This window comes from Excalfactoria chinensis, chromosome 3 (assembly GCF_039878825.1).
Source record: "Excalfactoria chinensis isolate bCotChi1 chromosome 3, bCotChi1.hap2, whole genome shotgun sequence".
Classification (NCBI taxonomy): domain Eukaryota; kingdom Metazoa; phylum Chordata; class Aves; order Galliformes; family Phasianidae; genus Excalfactoria; species Excalfactoria chinensis.
Window position 1 is genome coordinate 39,713,830 of NC_092827.1, and position 22,320 is coordinate 39,736,149.

The window sequence follows — 22,320 nt, forward strand, 5'->3', positions numbered from 1 at the left end:
AACAAAAGTCTAAATATAACAATGCTCCCAACATCAACTTAGATAAAAGAGCTACTCATTTTTATATTAAGCTGAACCATTTTCCTTCCCTCTTTTATTCACTAAAATTTTACCATATCCTTTCCTTTATCCTTACACAAATCAAACCAACATACAAAACCTTCCACGCAGAGTATGAACATTTTAAAAACACTATTTCTGGCCTGAGATATGATCTGAGACTACTGAACAACTATAACACTGTCTCCTCTTTACAGATTCTGTGGCAATTTACACATTTAGATGTAACTTACACAAACTCTCTAAACTCTTGGGTTTTGATGCTGAAAAGTTGTAACGTTGTATTTCAGTATTTTGACACAGGAGGGCTAGATTCAATAAGAGCACTCACAGAAGAAAAGTAATCATGGTGTGCAAATGAAAATAACCTTAATGCTTCAAAAGTTTTCAGAGCTTAAGTGCTAACTCTCTGTTTCCACTCAGTAATTCATTATCAGATAATTTTCCATTAAAGCACGAAATGTCATCTTTTATTGTATGAGCATTATAAACAATGGGAAACTATGAGCTCTGTTTACCCTCCTTCATTAAACGTAAAAGACACTCAAATCTGAAATTAGAGCTATTTAAATTTATTTTCTGTCTGAAAGTGTCATTTTTTGGAATTTAAATGGTATTTGAACATAGCAGCAAGTTTATTCTTTTATCACAATGATCTTTCATATGAAAGGTCTGTATAACCTCTGTTTACCTATTGCCTATATAACTGTACACATCCCAAGTTCTCCAGGTTACCAATAAACCACTGAAACTGTTCTGACTCTCCTAGCTTTTATGACAGTAACCACAAGGTTCTTCCCCAGTCCCAGAATAAAGCATGTGGAGGAACAGAACCACTGGGCAAGGTCCACAGGCAACTAATCAGGATACAGACAGCCTCAAACTTAATCTTTTTATAGATATAAATCGAAGGGGAAAAAGGTGACTCACTCATTCCTAAAAGTATTTCTACTCTTCATTTGGCTGTCATAAATACACTCTATTACTACAGCATCTTAACAAGTCTTGTTGGAGATTTCAATGGAAAAGGCTTAAAAACAGTTTCTAATTCAGGGTGAAGTAAAACTAAAAGCTGAAGTACAAAGCATTTGTTGAAAGTGTTGATCCTCAGAGCATCTTCCAGAATGCCCAGAGATGAGACACCAGACAAACAGTACTGGCTGACTTGAAAGTTTTTGATCCACTACATTTGCAGAGAAAGAAAAATCATTCCAGTAGCAGGAAATAATCAGGAGTTACCACAGAATCACACAACTGTAGGGGCTGGAAAGGACCTCCAGAGATCATCAAGTTCAGCCCCCTTGCAAAGTAGGCCCCCTACAGCAGGCTGCACAGGTAGGTATCCAGTCAAGTCTTGAACATCTCTAGGGAAGGAGAATCCACAACACCCCTGGGCAGCCTGTTCCAATGCTCTGTCACCCTCACTGCAAAGAAGTTCCTTCATATATTGGTGCAGAACTTCCTATGCTTCAGTTTAGGGACATTAAATCATGTAGAGGGAACCTCACTTCAAGATTTCTCAGGGTCCTAGATCAAAACTTCATACTTTCCTAGCCCTCCACTCAGGAAGGCCAAAGGATTTTTTCCTTGCAAGTTCACTTGACAGATATAAGCAAGCCTGGACAGACTAAGACCTCAGCTACAGAAGAGACACTTCATTTTAAACCAGACAGTGATGGTATCTAATTTACGTAAGTTATGTCATGTCTGTTCCACACAAAATAATACCTGCTAACCTGGGGCAGAATTCCAAGTGAGTGTTATTTTGAGATGAAAGGCTTCTTTGGAAAGCTTCTGCAATACAGCCAAATGAGTCTTGCCCCAGCTGTCATTTTCATATACGATCTGCATTTCTTCTGAGATCAATTACAGTTGTTGTGGGATAATCACATTAAACTTAGGGATATTTTCACACTAAGAACCAGCAGCAGAAACAGCCAAATTTCAAGAGATCAAAACTACATTTCCTGCATGTATCCCACATGATTAAAAAGAGACAGTCAATATGAAACCCACTCCAATGCAGTTACCGACAGCATTAAGTAAAATTTGCTGCGCCATTTGGGGTCATTAAAGCAGGAAAAAAAAAAAAAATCAAATAATTGAACTAATGAAAGCATCAGGAAGTATGCCCCTTGACTGCCATTAATATCATCTGGTCAGCAACAACGCTCTTCCAAGACAGCATATATGATTGTAAAAATGTAATAGCTTAGTTAACGAACAGTATCCTCCTTACCCCTGAGGCATCTGACAGGAACAGCACATATAAAATGCTTGAATGACAGCACTTAGCCTGTTTGCTGTCATGGAGATAACATCCTGGCAATCAGCATAAGCTTCCTGCTTCCCTGCAACTTCATATGTTCTTGAGTCCCCTGTGTTAGTGGATAGCTCTTTTCTGCTCTCTGTTCCTGTGGCGGCAAAGGAAGGCGTAGGAGTAGCATCCTGGTGATCTGGTCCTTTTTGCTTCAGCAAAATAGAAGTAATATTGGCAGAGTCCCTTTTGTTTTTCATCAGCTCCGTGGCTATAAGAACTAGCCATTCGTCTAAAGAGTGCCAAAGCAGTTCTAGTGGCTGCAATAAAATAAGCAAAAAAAAAAAAAAGACAAAAAAAAGAACACGTTCGCATTAGATAATATGATAATATGATCATCACATCATTAACATTAAGACATCATTCACATTTAAAAGTTCAAAATCATAATTCAGAAGTCACATTAGACATAAGGCTGAAATATTCCTAAAAATTCTCTACTTGTAGCCACAGAGCACAAAGAGAAATTTTCATATAGAGTGAAAGGAGAAGACAAAACAAAGGCAAAATAATTTAAAGAAGGGTCAAACCCTGAACTGTTTAACGCAGCTTGGCTTCACCGTTCTTACACAGCACAGCTCTGCCCAACAGCTGCATTCAGTCAAAGACAGTAATGCACACCTCTAGTTTTAAGACTAAGCTTATGAGTGCTTTCTTAAGGTTCTCATCAAAAAAAGCTCCCCACACAAGATGGATAGAGCAAACCCTAAACAGAGCCAAAGATTCAGATCGATACATACATCAAGTAAATAGTGCTTTATGTACAGCATGAGATCATACAGCTCATTTTGATAGTATCCCAGAAGTCTCAGACTGGGGGTCACTAATACCTTTATGAAATAAAAATAATATTAGTAGGATGTCATAGCAATTTGTAAAGCCATGCATCTCATTTGAAAGAGGTCACTCTTTGCTCACTACCCATATAATGAAAACCTGGCACAATTGCATTATTGTTACACATTTGCTCTCAGGTGCAGGCCTACAGCAAAGGATGGGAAGAGCTGAGACACTTGTGGCTTCCTCACAGGCATTTCAAAAGCATGAGGTCCAACTATGCCACTCCTTAATGCTGCTCAAGTGGACATTCCACAAGTGGACATTCTATGAGTAGACGAAGATAATTTTTGACTGAAGTCATCCATAGTATTCCAAGAGCAAAAGTGAACATCTAACACATTATCTTTTCCATATATTACTTTTGAACCAACATTTTTAATCAATTACAGAATTTAAGGACTTAGCAGGTACTGAAAAGTACATTCTCATCATCTAACCCTGCCCTTAAACATTAAGGGCTATTTTCAACAGAGAGTATCAGAAGTCTAGGTTATTTGGAGTAATTTGTCTCAGAACAAATTAATTCCCATTAAAGATGCGTATTAAAAACTCTTGTTGAAGTTCACTGTTAAGTAACTCCAATGCTTCCATTTTCTCCAATAAGATATTTAAGGAAAGAAAGCCAGTCTGTTCTCCATGTCTGGTACTGGTACTGTTCTACATACCATATAAAACTAACTTCTTGCCCTCCCAGAAACAACAACTCTCTCTAGATGGCCTGTGGTGAATTACATAAAAGGAAACATAGTAAAGCAGAGATGGCACTGTGATTTTCTTATTCTTGCCAAGAAATAACATTCCTCAGCAGCCTCAGATCAGGATATATTCACCTTTCCAATTTTACTCTAGATTACAATCATAACTCTTCAAAAAAGAAATGTGTAAGATAGGTGTCAAAATTACTAAGTATTTCTGACATGTTCCCAAGTATGTTCAAACAGTACACTAGTATAAGAAAACTGTAACACAGTGTTGGAAAAAAAAGAGTAAAAAGATTTTTCTTCATTTCTTATGCTGGATAAAGCATGTTTTTGCATCAGCTCTTTAAAAGTCATCATGCACAGACCTACTTGCACATACAGGGAATGTGTTCAGAAGAAAGGAAAAAAAGAAGCCAGCAGCAACTGAAAATATTCTTCTATTTATCTCAAAGGGTACCAGAAGGCAGAACTCCTGCCACTGCTACCCCAGCAACATCCTCCCAGTGAAAGTTTCCCAACCCATTCTCAAAACGAGACAATATTGGACAAGTGATTAGCATCTCATACAGTAAAATACAATATCTATAGGTCTTCATTTGTTCAAATAAACAGCATTTGAAGAAAGAGCTGGTGATGATAGCATCAATGAAGACAGACAACTCCCAGGTCTCTTCAAGTACCACTACAACAATTACCAACACAATAATATAGAGGGGAAAGGAGCTTCCCCCTCTCCTGAAAGGAGTGAAGAGCCCCCCAACATCATGTTTCCAAAGAAAGAACAAAAAATGATAGAGAGAGAAGTAATAGTAAAAGAGAAAGGAAAGTCAATCAATGGAATGAGAATTATCACATCTTGTAGTAAGTACCCAGTAATTGCACATCCAGAAAAGAAAAGGCTAATCCAACTGCAACTAAGAATAAAATTGCACTGTCAGACCAGTGTACTCCACTCCCAAACCAGAACAAACTCTCATCAATTATTTTACATTTTTTCTCCTATATTTAATATCATGGAGAAAGAAAGCATTAGCCCTAAGTAGGGACCGCACAGGTTTTAGAATTTCTAAAATAACTGAAAAATAACAATACTAAATTTTAAATCCCCATGAATGTTTTGCTTTGTTAGCTCATGCAACAATAGTATATATATTCTTCTCTTTCATTAAAATAACATTAGAACAGTTTTTACAGAATTTAGAATTACTGATATGTCCTGGGAAAGCTGTGCCAGTTGTGTAATATTAAGTCTACTGCACAAGACTAATCTACAAACCAAATGGAGCAACAGTTCCTCCAGCATATAAAAATAGTATGGCCACACAAGTAAGTAACTTTGCTGAAATACAGCTTCCTTCACAAATCGTGGTATTTACATTTTGTATTTACTTTTTTCGTTTTTTAATAACGAGTCTTGAAGTGAGCTCCAGTTGAAAAGAAAGTTCTTTCTATTTTAGTCCATAAGCCAGAACAAAAATGTAAAGTTAAGCTACTCCCAAGAAAAAAAAGAAGAAAGGTAACAGTACATGTCCAACCTTTTCACCACAAGTATTTCTGTATTAACTGTGTTTAGCATCATCTGTTTGTTGTCTGCTCTGGTGCATTTAAACCAGTTTTCAATGAAAGCATTAAAAAATGGTGTCTTTAATAAAATCATTCTTGTGATTTGGGTAAGGCTTTGCTTTTTGAAAAGGAGTGAACACGTGGTTTAATTCACAAAATGCTAATTTAGTTCAATATGTTTTCATGAATAATCCTAAAGGACAAATATTATACTGCATACAGTATGACGCATTACTTTGAGCACACAGCACACTCAAGCTCTAGTCTGATACTGATGATACAAATGAATTTGTTATTTAATATATTATATTTATTTTCCTATAGAAAAAGAAAGAAATGTTTGTTTTTCAAACATTCCAATGCCTTTCTTCCTTCCCAGGAAAGAAAATCAAAAATTAAGCTAAATAACTAAACATAGATGTAATTAGATTGTCATCTTTCATGAACTTATTAACATAGCTCTGTTTAAAATTACTAGAAATAATCTGATAAACCTATCACCAAAAAAAAAAAAAAAAAAAAAAAAAAAAAAGCAGTAATTTCAAAATACCCCATTTTTTAGAACACCTGGTAGAAATGTGAAGGTTAAAGGGTTAAAGAATATTCTCATCATTTAATCATTGGCTTCTAAATTTGGTGATATGAGCTGTGCCATCAAGAGGATGGAAGGAAGAAGAAAAACAGAAAAGAAAAAAAAGACTATTTTTCAGCTGTTTTTCTTTTGGTGTTTTGAATAGCTTATCAGTTGTATTCCCAATGCAATGGCATGCAGGAAACGGAGACTGCCTTACAGAAAGTAAAGCTACAATTTTTGACAGGATTCCTCACAAACAAGTATTTTAAAAACTTCAGAAATTAAACACCTAGATGGCCAGAGCCTAAAGCACATTTTTGAAAGCAGCTATAAATCAAGAACCTTTCAAAGGAAGTAGTGAGCTGTACATTCTAAAGCATATAATAATAACACTCAAGAATAACTTGGTTGGGGGGGATGGGGATCATGATCAGGGTGAAAACAATGAATAGATTAGAAATTAAGAACTCCTAATTTTGAAGCAACATTCATACAATCTCTTTTACACTGTTTAATATTAGCACATTTTGAGATCACTACATTCTAAAATAAAATATTTAAAATAAAACCAATGTTTACAAAGAGCAGTCGAGAACTACATTTTTAGCATCTAACAAATAAGACGTCTAAATCAAACAAGAAATAAACATAAAGAATAAGGTGAAATGTGCATTAGTGTTTAAATGAATTCAGTGGAAAAGATAACTGAACAAAAGAAAAGAGTCAGGCTTAACTTAAGAAGGGATAGGGACATCAACCAAACTTACTTCCTGTTCATGAGATGTCTGATTAATGAATGCATGCTTTGTGAAATTCATCTCTTTAACGTCTATCTTCCTAACAACATCATATACTTTTCTGACCTTGAACACCTGACTTCTTGGAGTTTTATTTCCATTGTAGCCCATGTCATTTCCATTACTGGGAGAGGATGGGCCAATGCGAAAGACGTGGCAAAATATCCTCACGATCCTTAAGAGACTCTTCATTTGAGCTTCATAATTACTTGACAAGCTGAGGGAAAAAACAGAATATTTAGTTTTCTTTTCCTAGATGAAACAAAGTAGTATATTAAGAAGTAAACAATCTAATGTTGAGATCTGATAAACACAATGAAAAAAAAAAGTCCTTGTTTTTAATCCCTAATATATTTGAACGTTTATTTCCTGCACGGGTCATGGGTAAGAAATCCAGCTTTTTACTGTAAAGATCTCAATGTATGAAACAAATTGGGTTAACCAGCTGGAAGCATTTTTCATTCCAGAAGAGAATCACATATAATGGTAAAACTGTAATGATTAATCAGATATACCACCACAGCTCATCCATAACCTAACTCCTGTCCTAAGTGTCTATTAATTACCTTAGTCAGCTAAGGGGTCAGGATGATAAATGTCGCTGATTTACCCAAGAAAAACAAGTGACCTAGAAGATGCAACATAAGAGCACTGGGTTTTTACTTATTTATTTAACATATATAAGTTTTATGCCTTATTAACTGGCCAACACTGAAATCTATAAAAACTCCTCCACCACAAACATGGTGTAGAATTGGATACACTCATGAGTTTATGCACAAGCAGAATACTCTAATTCAAACTTAACCTTGTTTTGTTTTAAATCCCAAGAAGTAAGAATTTCTCAATCCTGAACAAACACACACAGAAAACTGCAAGAAATTAAAATTTCCTTTACTGAAATCTACACAGTTCTGAGAGCAGCCCTTTGGAAAAGGACTTGGTGGTGCTAGTGGATGAAAAGCTTGACATGAGCCAGCAATGCATGCTTGCAGCCTAGAAAGCCAGCTGTACCCTGAGCTTCATCAAAAGAGGGGTAGCCAGCAGAACAAGGGAGGTGATCATCCCCCCCTGCTCTGCCCTAGTGCGACCCACCTGAAGTACTGCATCCAGACCTGCAGTCCCAACATCAGCTGGACGTGGACTTGTAGCCCTACTCTGGACTCACACCAACAAAGATGCTCAGAGGGCCAAAACACCTCTCATAAGAAAAAAGGTGACATTCAGCTTGGAGAATAGAAGGCTCTAGGAGACCCCATTACAGCCTTCCAGTACTTAAAGGGGACCTACTGGAAAGATGGGGAGGGACTCTTTACTGGGGAATTTACCAACTAGGCAAAGGGTAATTGCTTTAAAATAAGAGTGGAAATTTGAATTAAATATTTGGAAGAAACTCTTTCTTCATAGGGTAGTGAGGCACTGGAACAGAATGCCCAGAGAAGTTGTGGATGTTCCACCCCTGTAAGTGCTCAGAACCAAGTTGGTCGGGACCATGGACATCTTGATTCAGTGGAAAATGTCCCTGCCCACAGCAGGAGGTTGGAACCATTCTGATACACATGCGTATTTATAAGGAAGTACATATTTAGTTTTATCCTTGAAGTACTTGCTTTCTAACTATAAGATCAACACACTCCAGAAGACTGACACCCTTACAGGATGCTGCACACCTCTGATGTAATTACTGATATGCTAATTCACAGCTGGTTTCAATCGACCTAAACTCAAGAAACTAATTATACTTCTGAATAAAGCTCTTACCTCAGTGCTCTGCAGGCAAATTTTTTAAAGCAACTCAAACCTTTAAAAAAATAAATAAATAAGAAAGAACACCGAAAGAAGTGGGTCATTAAGAGCCTACAGGACATCCGCATGTATGAGAAACTGTTGATCACAGCCTGAACCTCTGATTAACCAACTGAGGCAAGCAATGAGTCAGCTGCAGGAGCACAGGTGAAGGTAATTCAGCTGTGCTCCCGGAAGGGGTGGAGCTTGGGTCCACCTCTCCTAGATCTCATTTAAGGGGCTGATCACCACTAAGGCAGGATCTCTTTTTGGAGATCAGCCCCTTAAATGGAGTTTTACAGCAAGCCTCAACACTGGTGAGCATTTATCCTTAACCCTCTTTCTACTACGTAACCTCTGTTTATCCATCAACTTTATAGCTGTACAATTGTAACCGTACACCTGCAGTACAGGCATCTCCAGAAATGCATAGCCTATGCAACAGAATGCTTCTAATTTGTCCTCAGCCTGAACTATACAATTCACATTCAGCAACTACAGAGGCACATAGCAGCTTATATTCTGAGACACATACAAGCTGTTTGTACAGACTGTTTCTACAGCCATACTGAGAGAATGTTGCTCAATATAATGGAGCAATAACAGTAATAAATCAAACAGAAATGCAAAATCATCAGTTTAATTTACATTAAACACATTTGAAACTCCAACACACTACAGATGAAGTGTTTTGCACAAACTGCCTTTAATAGATGCCACAAAAATTAGTGAAGCGTACTAGGAAAACACACTTGCCTATTTTACATGCTTCTTCAACTAACTGCTACTTGTACTGCTGAGATAGCTACGCTGCTATTTTTGCTTTAGTGCAGTACAGGTGCTTTCATACATGTATTAGTAAACATGGAAGGCAACCAGAGCCAGCAGGCATGACTCAAGTGTCTGAAAAAAAAAACAAAATTCTTCTCAGGCATACCAGGAAAGCATGCAGAAAGTAAAGAAAAGTTGTGAGGAAAAAAGAAGAGGGGCTGGGAAGTAATAATGGTTGCTGGCTAAAAAGTTTCCCTTTCTAAAGATGACATGACTGTATCAAATTTATTTAAATAAAAAAAAGTAGTTCACTTTGCAACTCAGTCTTCCTGGTCCTAACAGCTACACAAGGAGGATACCAACTTTCTGTAATGAAATCCTTGTGAAGACAGTTATCTAAGCAGGTTCTGTTATCCAGAATTAGATATGAGATCCTTTTACTCCAATATGTGCCCAACATCAGATGGTTGAGATTATCAAATTTATTAAGTGGCAAGAACTACCTGGTAGCTTACCAACCAATTTATAATCCCCTCACACTTACCTAAGTAGTTTGTGACCATTAGTTGTAGCAACTTCAGCAAGACTTGTCAGGATTTTAAGATACTGACTTTCACTCTGCTGAGACAAATGTTCCAGAACTTGCCGCAACTGGGTTTGTTAAAACAAAAGAGATTGCATTGAGTGTCAGACCAAAGTTTAACTTAGAATATCATTACACAGTCTAGCTTTAATTCCTAGAAACATTAATGTACATGCCTCTGTTGTTGAACATCTAACCTAACCTTAGCATTTTATAAACGCCGTTGTTGTACACTTCTTTCTATCCTAGGCATTTTCTCACAGGGGAACCAACTCTCCAGTGACACCATTCACCATGCGTTCTTAAGTCTTCTCATTTTCTTCACTTCTGTCACCCTCACTTTCAGAAAGATCAGTAATCCTTCTCACAGAACACAACAAAACTGCAGGAAGGCAAAAAAAGAAAAGGAACTTCACAAAGGCAATCTAGCCCAACATGCTGATCCCATAATAAGAGCTACTTACTGCATTCTGTGATCCAAAATAGTTTGTCTAATTTGCCTGGTTCATTTTTAAACACTTACATGTCTAGAGGCAGTTTCATCAAGTTCTTTTCTTATACTCCACTAACAACCTTAACTACGTGAAAGTTTTTCTCAGTGCTACAAATGTCTAAAGCAAAATATTTCTTACTGTAAAAAATTATTGGGCAGGCTTCTACAAATTTAAGATATTCAGTGAAGCCTCTTCCTATCCCAAACTTCTTTCCGCTACATAACCATAACTTTCCATCTTTTTATAGCAGTCATTTCTCATGTTTATTATATTCTTAAAATTCTTAGGAGTCTTCATAGAATCATAGAATCATAGAATTACTCAGGTTGGAAAAGACCTTGAAGATCATCAAGTCCAACCGCAGCCTAACCAGTAGCCTATCTCTTAAAAAACAACCACAAAACAATACCACAACAACAAACCTCTTCTAAGTCATATCCCTGAGTACCACATCCAAGCGGCTCTTAAACACATCCAGGGATGGCGATTCAACCACCTCCTTGGGGAGCCCATTCCAGTACCTAACCACCCTTTCTGTAAAGAAGTTCTTTCTAATATCCAACCTAAACTTGCCCTGGCGCAACTTGAGGCCATTTCCCCTCGTCCTGTCACAAGTCAGTAGTGAGAATAGACCTGCCCCACTCTCACTGTAAGAACCTTTCAGGTACTGGAAGACAGCAATAAGGTCTCCCCTCAGCCTCCTCTTCCTCAGACTAAACAGCCCCAGCTTCCTTAGTCTCTCCTCATAGGGCTGATTCTCCAAGCCCTTAACAAGCCTCGTTGCCCTTCTCTGGACCTGCTCCAGTACCTCCATGTCCTTCTTGTGCTGAGGTGCCCAAAACTGGACACAGTACTCGAGGTGAGGCCTCACCAATGCTGAGTACAGGGGCAGGATGACTTCCTTAGTCCTGCTCACCACACCATTCCTGATACAAGCCAGGATGCCATTGGCCTTCTTGGCCACCTGGGCACACTGCTGGCTCATATTCAGCCGACTGTCCATCAGCACACCAAGGTCCCTTTCCGTCTGGGAGCTTTCCAGCCACACCTCCCCAAGCCTGTAGGATTGCCTGGGGTTGTTATGACCAAAATGCAGGACCCGACACTTGGCCCTGTTGAAACTCATTCCATTAACCTTGGCCCATCGATCAAGTCTATCCAGGTCTCTCTGTAGTGCCCTTCTCCCCTCAGGCAGATCAACACTCCCTCCCAGCTTAGTGTCGTCTGCGAACTTACTGAGGGTGCACTCAATCCCCTCATCCAAATCATCAATGAAGATGTTAAACAGAAGCGGCCCAAGCACCGAGCCCTGGGGGACGCCACTTGTGACCGGCCGCCAACTGGATTCCACTCCATTGACCACAACTCTCTGGGCCCGGCCATCCAACCAGTTCTTCACCCAGCGGAGCGTGCACCCATCCAAACCACGGGCAGCCAGCTTCTCTACCAGAATGTTATGGGGGACAGTGTCAAAGGCCTTACTGAAGTCCAGGTAGACCACGTCGACAGCCTTTCCCTCATCTACTAAGCGGGTCACCTTGTCATAGAATGAAATCAGGTTAGTCAGGCAGGATCTACCATTCATAAACCCATGCTGACTAGGCCCGATCCCATGGCTGACCTTTAGTTCGCCCATGATGATACCTGAGATTATCCTTTCCATAACCTTCCCAGGCACCGAGGTGAGACTGATGGGCCTGTAGCTGCCAGGATCATCTTTCCGGCCCTTTTTGAAGATAGGCGTCACATTTGCCAGTCTCCAATCCACCGGGACATCCCCAGTCAGCCAAGACTGCTGAAAAATTATGGACAGTGGTTTGGCAACCACATCCGCCAACTCCCTCAGAACTCTAGGGTGCAACCCATCCGGCCCCATGGACTTATAAACATTCAGCTTTCTAAGTAGATCCAGGACCATCTCATCACGGATCACGCAAGGCTCTTTTGGTTCCCCCTTCCCGTCTACCAGTGTAGGGGACTGCGTTCCCAGGGAGTTACAAGCATAACTATTGAAGACCGAGGCAAAGAAGGTATTAAGTACCTCAGCCTTGTCCCGATCCTCAGTGACCAAGTTGCCCTCAGAATCCAACAAGGGATGGGGATTTTCCTTAGCCTTCCTCTTGGTATTGATGTGTTTATAAAAACATTTACTATTCTCCTTAACCTTAGAAGCCAAGCTCAATTCTAGCTGCGCCTTGGCCTTCCTAATTTTCTCCCTGCACAGCCTCACTACAAACCTGTAATCCTCATAAGTAGCTCCCCCATTCTTCCAGAGACCGTAAACTCTCTTTTTGTTCTTTAGATCAAGCCAAAGGTCTCTGGTCAGCCAGCCCGGCCTCCTCACCCGTCGGCTCATCTTTCGCGATTTTGGGACAGTCAGCTCCTGCGCCTTTAGGACAATTTCCTTAAAGTATTCCCAACCTTCCTGGGCTCCCACACTCTCCAAAGATACTCCCCAGGGGGCCCTCTCAACCATAGTCCTGAGGAGGTTGAAGTCCGCCCTCCGGAAGTCCAAGGTGGCAGTTCTGCTGACTCCCCTCCGCGGTTCGACAAGGATCGAGAAATCTAGCATTTCATGATCACTTTGTCCCAGACGGCCTCCAACCTTTACATCCCTCACCAGACCATCTCTGTTAACAAACAGCAGGTCCAGAGTTTTGTTTCCCCTCGTCGGCTCCTTCACCAACTGTGTCAGGAAGTTATCTCCCACACACTCTAGGAACCTCCGAGACTGTTCCCTGTCTGCTGTATTGTAATCCCAGCAGATGTCTGGGAAGTTGAAATCCCCCACCAGAATGAGGGGGAGTGACCTTGAGACCTCCCCCAATTGCCTATAAAGCATCTCATCCACCTCATCATCTTCCTCTGAATACGGTTTCCAAAGCTGGATGCAATATTTCAACTAAGATAGCAAAAGAGAACTTGTGCAGCAGGACTGCTTTGTGTGTCTTAAAGGAAACAGAAGTTCCTTCCCTCTTCCTCACTCTTGCAAACTGAAAAATATGATGCCAACACACCAGCACAACTTGTAGCCTACAACAAACATCAGATCCTTTTCTACAAAGCTGCTCCACAGGCAGCAGCTTCCCATACTCTGTTTCAACACTAATTGTTCCTACATGAGCACAGGAGCACTGTACTTGTGCCTAGTGAAATCCATTATTTCACCCTGCAGCTTATCAGTATTTTTTCCAGTTTGTCAAGAACATTTAAAACATGAGTCTTGAGTTCCAACTCTTTACATCATCACTTCCAGATAATATGAACTGCTCACTATCCAAGTCTCTAGGCAGAACAGTTTGACCTTGGTTGTAGAAAACCAAACTTAAGGTTTCATTCTTTTTTTAAAAGAAATATAGATATACAATGAAACATCTAACATATTTTACATGGACTTCCGTTCAGATCTGACTGTGCACGCACTGCCATGATTGCTCAGATAAGACACCCATTTCCCTTGTTTATCATCTTCACTTCTGCAATACATGATAGTGTGCTTTGTCATTTGCCTGTCTGTGGAAAGTCATTTTTGTTCCATGGTTTTAATCCTTTAACATTCTCTTTTATTTGAAGTCAACTACCCCATCTCCCTATGTTTCTAAAATAAACCCTGAGAATTCTCATCTCTGTATCATCTAACTTTATAAAACTCCACACTGTTTCAGAAATTTAAGCACTGTTTCTATAGTTTCTATTTCTTCCTCAACCTTGTAGTGGAAGTAATGGGATTACAGACACCATTTTTCTTTTTAATCTTACAATCTGCAAGATTGTTTGCAGTTACTTTCATGTAAACAATATATTAAAACAAAAGTATCTAAGTAGGGAGAGAAGAAAAGTAACCCACACTAACACTCCCCTGCTAGATCAACAAAACCTAATACCATATTACCATGTTTTCCCGTAGATCTTCATTCTGAGTCATTTGAATTATTGTCTGGAAAAGTCGAGGATGGTACTGTATTAAGACTTCACAAGTCTCTCCATATCCACCCTAAAAAGCAATAGTTCAAAACAGTTTTTAATTAAAAGCAGTACTCAAATTGGGCTTTATCCTAATGTAGGCATTAAGACTTACTGAGCATTAAAAATACTTAAAGAAAGACCAACATCAGAAATGCAGTCCTAAAATAAACTTGAAGTCAATAACACATCAACGTTAGACATCACTGAATGTTTGGGAGAGGACAGAATCAAGTTATTTCAATATATTAGATCAAACATTGTATTATTTTGAATGTAGTGGAGAAGTTCTCCTACCTGGAAAATCAAAGCTAGCTTGCACTTAAACAACGTCTCCCCAACAACTCACAAAAGAGATTAAATACAGTACAATACTTAGCTTCTCTGCTGATCAATGATACCAGTTCACCTATGTACACCCAGAATTTGATCCTTTGAAACAAATCTTTCCCCAAAGTTTCATAAGGTACAAATCTGATTTGTTAAAGTAAAAAAAATAAAAATAAAAAATAGGATAAACATACAGAAAGGTTTTTTAACCACAAAATGAATACACATGTACGATTCCACATGTGCCCCCAGATCAATAGTGTTAACCAACTTAACGTTTTTCTCAAACAGTTTTGTTATTTGGAAAGAACAGAACTTGAATTTGTGGTTTGTTTCTATCAAATTTTATTCAACACATTTGCATTTTTTAAAAGGACACCTAGCAGCTGAACAGAGGTCACAAACTGGAAAGATGTAATTTATTAAAAAGCTTTAAGTCCAGAGTATCCTTCTCTGTACATGACAGTGTAGAATGCACTTCAGGGATAGGAGAATCATTGAACAGATTGACTAAATTGTTCCTACTGCCAAGAACTTAAGTATTAAAATTGAAATCACTCTTAATCTTCAAGAATTAATGAATGTCATCTCTTTAAAAGCAAGGTTATATCACACTAGCAAGAAATACATAGATCCATAATCTCAGTCCTCCTAAAGCACGACTCTACTTTGAAAATCAAATCCACTATCGAAGAATAAAACTATTCATATAAAAGGAAAGAATATATTTTGTTTTCTCCTTTTTTACTCAGTATCACTAGCTTGTCTTTTCTAGAGGATCTCAAATGCAGTATTACCATCCCTAAAAAACAGCTAACACCAGGTGTCAGTATTCACAACTTCAAAGAAAAAAAATTTGAAGTTTTTTTTTGAGTTTTGAAGTGGTGTTCATCCCTCTGCTTCCCTAGAGATTGTAAATCTGGAAACTAAAGCAGACATTTGAAACTCTAATCATAAAAAATAAATAAGCTAAGCACATACTGCTATACTTTCTTACACGTTTGTGGATATAAGAAGCCTCAAAATCAAATAGGCAGTGCGGTTTTACAGTAGTAGTAAGTCATTCTGCCATAACAATGAAAATATTTACCTCTGAGCTTCACAGAAAAGACAGCAGTGAGACAGTATAGTGAACAAGTAGTTCTGAGCAGTTTTCAGGCACATCCAATATACTTCGTTTATTTTTGATGCCCTACACTGCTTTTAGAGCTTTGGGTTACAGAAGGCAGGAGCAATGGATCTCCTCCAAAACAACCCTCACCGTTTTCTAGAGATCTCATTAGGAAAAGATCACTTTAAGATGAAACACAATTGGATCTACTTCCTGCTCATCAGAGGGGAATCAAACACATTTTTGAGGGTCTTCCTCTCCAGTTATTTGCTGACTTCCCACTTCTTTCCCACATAAGCCTTCCCAATGGTAATCTGAATCAAATATACCTACAGTTGACTTGCACATCATACTCAAGAGATTTTACAGAATTCCTTAAGCCCTGAGAACAGACACAAGCTTATATTATACCACCATCAACATGCAATTGATTTCCTTGCACATCACAGTAATAACTAAGATGCTAATTAAATCCAAAGTCTTAACTTCAATGAAGGGGCATAATTTTTGTTTTTCTAGGGGAAGGCTAAAAGAGAAGGTTTTGTGAGATTTTTCTTAAAAAACAGTAGAGCGGAACTGAGGACTGCTTAGAATTTCTCCCGTCCAAAAAGGAATGCTATAAGTAGCTTAACTTGACTAAGACTTTTCACAGATAGCCTATAAAATAAGTTTTGCAGCATTAATTATTCCAAAAACATCCCACAGGTGCTGAAGACAACAAGTCATTACCATGTAAATATAGAAACTTCAACTGCAGGTCTTAAGCACACGAGAAATCTTCAGGATAACTTGAGATTATCTTCACCTTCTACATATATACATGTATATATTAATACTGTTAGCAAGTGACAGTTCTTAGGGGGAAAAAAAAGAAAAAAGAGAATTGGTACACATATATATACATACCTGTACACAGAGATCCAGTGGAGTAATGCCATTTTTATCTGGTAAATATTTGGCTCCTCTCATCAAAAGAATTTGTGCAGTGTCTCTCTGACCATGGCTATCCAAATGAAGAAAAAGAGTTAAGACAGCAGTTATGCTTTATTATGAGTTGAGTTTTATTACACCTGACAAACACGGTCAACAAACGATTAGGAAGAAACTAATACTATGTAATAAGAAACTAAGAAGAAACATGAAACAGAAGATAATGCAACACTCACGTGCCCCACCACTATCCTTCCAAGTCACTATAGAAGCCCAGTGGAAAATTAGATATGGCCCATTTATGCAACCAGAGTCATCCTCATCATTCAGAAATGAGCCATCCTTGCCTAGCCTGGTAAGTATCTATGAGCTGCATTTCCTGCACCCTATAAAGTTTCCCATGCTAAATTAGTTCTTCACTCACTCCTAATAGATTCAGGGGAAAAAAAAATATTGAACTAATATATTATCTAGTTATACCAAAAAAATAAAATAAAATTAAGTACCAGTGATTACATGCTGATTTAATTAAAAAAAAAGTCCAGTTGACAGTCACCTTCAAGAATATTGTGCATATACTGACAAAAAAAAAAAAAAAATGTAATACCAAAGTATCTAAGGACTATAACCAAAGAGAAAAGATGTAGCAACTGAGGCTACAGATCTAAGTTGTCCACTGAAGTTTCAGGTCACAAACACTAGCTATCTCAGTCTCCAGCTGAGTTCACCCCTCCATGCCTTTGCAGATCAGGAAGCCAATAGTTTAAACTAATGTACCAGACCTCAGCTTAACATAAACACTTTCAGCTACCAGATCTCATATAGGAGCTAAGACTAACTGCCTTATGAAGCACCTTTTCACAGCAAGTTTCCACACCTTTAAAAACAGAGATATGCAAGTCAGACTTCAAGCACTCATAACCCTTCTCCAGCCATTACCAGACACTGCTGCCGCATTCTATTCACCCTGTGCTCAGTGAACTTTCTCCTTGGCTGGCAGCACCATCAGTTGGCACTTACTGACAATGAGACCTGTTTATGTTCACTGTGCACTCTGTCCACTCTACCCTTCCAGCTGCTCCAATTGTTTATTTCTAAAAGAATATCACAATGGACTCACCATGCGTTCCTTTCCCACAGAAAAGCTCCAAGCTGAGACAAAGTTGGTTACATCTTCTAAAGTGAGTGCCAAAAGCTAGCAGCTATTTATTCTCTGCTTCCCTCCTTATCCTTATCAATTGACAAGAGACAGCACACACTAACTGCAAAGCTCCAGAAACTAAGACTCTCACAATGTAACCCTTAGCAAGCCAGCACTCTTCCTTATGATAAATGTTAGTAAAAACAAAAATGAACTACTTATCCTATAGCCACAGCTTAGGGATTACAGAATTTCAAACAAAATAACAGCAAAAACAGTCCAATTAAAACAAGAAGTCACTTATCATACAACTTTGAAACAAAGCTGAACAGCATACACTGTAACACCATTAACAAACAGTCAAAACTGCTGTAGAAAACTTGCACTTCTTCAAAGTTATTAACACAGCTATTATTGCCTTTATTATTCCTATGACTCAACGTGTGGGGTCTTCCCACATTAGGGAAATAAATAATTTAGATGATATCTTGAAAATGACACAAAAGTGATCTTCCTGGCAGACCTGTATTTACAAATGTCCTGGAAAGGTTATCAGTGCTTAGCTATCCACAAGAGCTTAATGCACAGAACAGTAACCCAGTAAAAAGAGCTACTTAAATTATTACTATAAAGCACACGGGTTTTAAATAGTCACAGGAAAGAGAAAAATATTCGTCAAAATAATCTCTTCAAAAGTGGATCTTTTCATAAGTCATTGATTCTTGCTGTAAAATGCACAGCTATATGTTTAATATGTCTGTTACAAAGAGGTATATAAGCCTGTATTACTAAGGCAAACATTTAGATAAGGCAACAAACTACATTTAATCTTTCCTCATGACTGAATGTAAGTCAGCTTTTATGTTTCCTAATTTTTGTGCCTCCCCATCACTGTTATTGATGAGAGAAAAAAAATACTTCCAGCATGATATTTAAACCATAGGAATATATACCTGCAAGCAAAATAGAGTGGAGTTGCCCCTGAAACGTTGGGCCTATTTATATCTGCACCACTATCCAGCAGACACTGTACTGTCTGTAACAGAAAAAAACATCAACATTAGAGAGACAGCAGCAGAGAATTCTAATGGTTTAGAACTAGTTAGCATCATACACATCTAATTACACCGAAGGATTTAATTTCCAGTATGAATCTTATGAATTTTAACAGCCATTAGCTGGTATAATTATGAATTATTACAAGTAACAAGGATGAACATCTTCCTTGTATTAACATCTTCTGCTGTCAACAAGGCAATAATACTACAGAACATCGGAGTATATAGAGTAAGTCTGAGTATATAGAGTTCATCACTTAGTCTCAGAAACAGCAACACCAGTTATCTCTATGAGAAGAGTATGGAGTCAGTATTAAGACACACAATAGAGTTTTTCACATTCACCATCATAATATGCATGATTGGCCTGAAGTTAAAAAAAGTAACATGCAACACCATTTAAGCATTACTGGAATGAAGGTTTGCATAATAAGTTACTAAAGTTTAAAAACTTACTGTTTTGTGTCCATTTTGACAAGCTACATGAAGGGCTGTCTGTCCCATTGCATCTTCAACATCAACATTACTGACATGCTGCACAAGGTCATGAAGCAATTCTGTCCGTCCATTGACAGCCAACCAATGAATCTAAGTACAAAACAATGATAAGTTTCCTCAAGCAACAACACAAATAATTTATAAATAAAATTTTCAATCTGACTGCATAACATTTTCACAGGAGAAGCTTTGAATATCAAATACTTCAGTATTTCAGTTACATCTTTCATTTATAAAAGCACTGGACACAGCAGTTTCATCTAGTTACATAAGATGGCAGAAGCTTAAGAAATCTGGATCTTCAAATTCTGCATTCATTTTAAGTTCACCATGAGAATTAACAGCACTTACTGCAGTCAAGCCTTCATTATTACAAATGTTGACGTCTGCACTGTATTCCAGGAGCTTGCTCATGCATTTTTTCTGGCTATAAACAAAACAATACATTAAAATTGAGCTGGTCAAAATCATCTTCTTAGGCTCCATTCACTCTAATTAACCACTAAAAAAAACAACAGCAGACAGTTTTACTTCACAAAGACTATGGTACTGAGCACCTGAGATAAATCATCATTAATAGCACTACAGATTCACACAGTAAGTGTGACATGACAACGAGGGACAAAAAACAACTGTGTAGCTGAATGTTTTTGTTGGGAGCGTACAAGTAACTGTCATTGTAACAGCTTCCATTCAGCATGACTTACACTCTCAAGACAAGATGCTGGAGCTAATGGAAATCCATAAAGCCAGTCATCATCTGTACACTTCAGTGAACATATTTGTACTAAACCACTTTAGATCACTATTTAATAAGACACTCATTGTAACACCACATGCATTTTTGGCAAGTACAAAAAAAAAAAGCCTTAATGAAAGCAGGAGTGTTTTTCCTCCTTCATGTTCTGTTGGTCTTTTTCTGCTCTCTAATATTCTAAGTGCTTTACCCACAAGAGTTTATTCTCAATTCTTTTTATTTAGTACTTCTTGCACCTTTTCTCACATTTCCCTTTCACATAACTGTCTCATGCGCACTTCTGTACTTCATGATGATGCCACTCAGCTGTTTCTTTCTTCCTTCTCCTAGATACCCCTCCCCCAAACTAAACACACCCATTCTCACTTGAACAAACAGCTGTGATACAGTTTAGTTACCACTAACACACAGATGTTCTAGTCATGTGCTACCTAAAGCAGCCTTTCAGAAGTGCCAGTAACAACTGAAGAGAGAAAACCATCACTAGCATCAGAGTTAGAACCGCTTTATCTTTAGCACTGCAAAACTTTACCATCAAAATAACAACTACGTAACTGGGAGACACAGATTATTCAGGCTGAAGTTGTTTTTCCACAAGGAAGGAGAAAACGATTTTTCAAAGGCCAAAATAAGATCTGACATTTTCTCATAAAGCAACCAGAAGTAATAGTTAAGGCAAGCTCTAACATCATGGCATCTGACGTGAATTATGTACAACACCTTCCTAAGTTTTAAAAACATTTTTCTTACCCGTTCCTTGCAGCTAAATGGAGAGGTGTGCATCCTGAGATGTCCTGATAGTTTGGATTTGCTCCTTTTTTTAATAATAGAACAAGACATTCAACTGAGCCACAGCTAAGAAGAAAAGGGAGAAACAGTAACAAGGATATTTACAAACCAAATTTACGCTGACACAAAGACAACAGCAGTACTATGTGCAGATTGCAATTAACATAAACTCTTAAAACTAAATAGCTTCTGCACCTCTATATTTCAAATCACATACAGCTAAAAAGAAAAACACTTAAATACGATGAGAAATGACTGACCATAACTTGTACTAATAAACAGATGTTAGGCTTGCATGTGATTTTAGTTACTCTAAAACCCAATAGTGAATCTTTAAGACTGCCAACTGTTTTGAAGTGTAAACCATCTATAATGTGCTATTCCCTTCAATGTTTTGTTTATTATTTCCTCTAGCCTCATCTTTCACCTATTCACAGGACTGAATTTTCCATAATTCCAGTATGATTCTTTCTTTACGCTTCAGTGTCTGGAAGTTACATTTAATAGTTTTAATATCAGAAAAAAAAAAAAAAATCTAAAATATTAGGACAATGCTAGAAGTCATGCAAATGCTTCTTGGCACTTTGGTTCGAGTAGGTAAATCCTCTTTACTATTCATAATAAGGCAGCTCCCTAGGGTAATCAAAGTCACCAGGAAACTTTGTAATAAACATTTATTCTTCTTCTGAACTCTCCAGAAAAAACTGATTTGAAGGGAAAAAAAAATGCAGTATTTTTGCATTCATCCTGACCAGTTTACCTATTATTACCAGTGCCCTCAATGACAAAACTACTATACAACAACCCAAAGACACTGAAGCTTAGCTGTTCAATAAGTTGTAAAAATAGCAACTTGATGACCTCTTAATGATCCAACAAATAACCAAGATAAAACAGAATCCACAGGCTCTGTAACACATTTTCTTGTGTTCATTTGACACCACATATAATAACCGTCTCTCCATAGGGAGACAGGCACATTGATTAAAAAAATAAATAAATAAAAAATACAAAGGAAGTGCAAAAACAAATGTTACTGATACTACAGAGTTTTCCAGCTTACATTGATGCCTTAGATTTGTGGTATTATTTTCATTGTTAACTTCTGGACCGGACTCAAATAAGTCTTACTTTGCTGCAATATGAAGCAAACTTCTCTTCACGCGTCCAAACGCATAATTCACATCAAATTTTGAATTTGATAGCAGCTCTGAGACAGACCTTCAAACAGAAATACCAGATGTTAATAAAAAACCAC

At 38.0% G+C, this 22,320-nt stretch overlaps 1 protein-coding gene across 4 annotated transcripts in view; it reads right to left on the reverse strand.

The window, feature by feature from the left end:
- Positions 1-22,320, reverse strand: part of HACE1 (HECT domain and ankyrin repeat containing E3 ubiquitin protein ligase 1) — a 47,738-nt gene that overhangs the window by 20,301 nt on the left and 5,117 nt on the right. The window contains exons 3-12 of one of the 4 annotated variants that reach the window (XM_072331434.1): positions 22,194-22,283; positions 21,024-21,128; positions 19,868-19,943; positions 19,475-19,606; positions 18,914-18,996; positions 16,796-16,892; positions 14,378-14,479; positions 9,953-10,059; positions 6,919-7,069; positions 2,300-2,637 (exon numbers count right to left, since the gene is read on the reverse strand). In XM_072331434.1, the coding sequence (XP_072187535.1) occupies positions 2,300-2,637; positions 6,919-7,069; positions 9,953-10,059; positions 14,378-14,479; positions 16,796-16,892; positions 18,914-18,996; positions 19,475-19,606; positions 19,868-19,943; positions 21,024-21,128; positions 22,194-22,283 (1,281 nt within the window). Of the gene's footprint in view, positions 1-2,299; positions 2,638-6,822; positions 7,070-9,952; positions 10,060-14,377; positions 14,480-16,795; positions 16,893-18,913; positions 18,997-19,474; positions 19,607-19,867; positions 19,944-21,023; positions 21,129-22,125; positions 22,284-22,320 lie in introns of those variants that run through there. The other 3 variants (XM_072331433.1, XM_072331436.1, XM_072331435.1) reach the window with 3 other exon arrangements.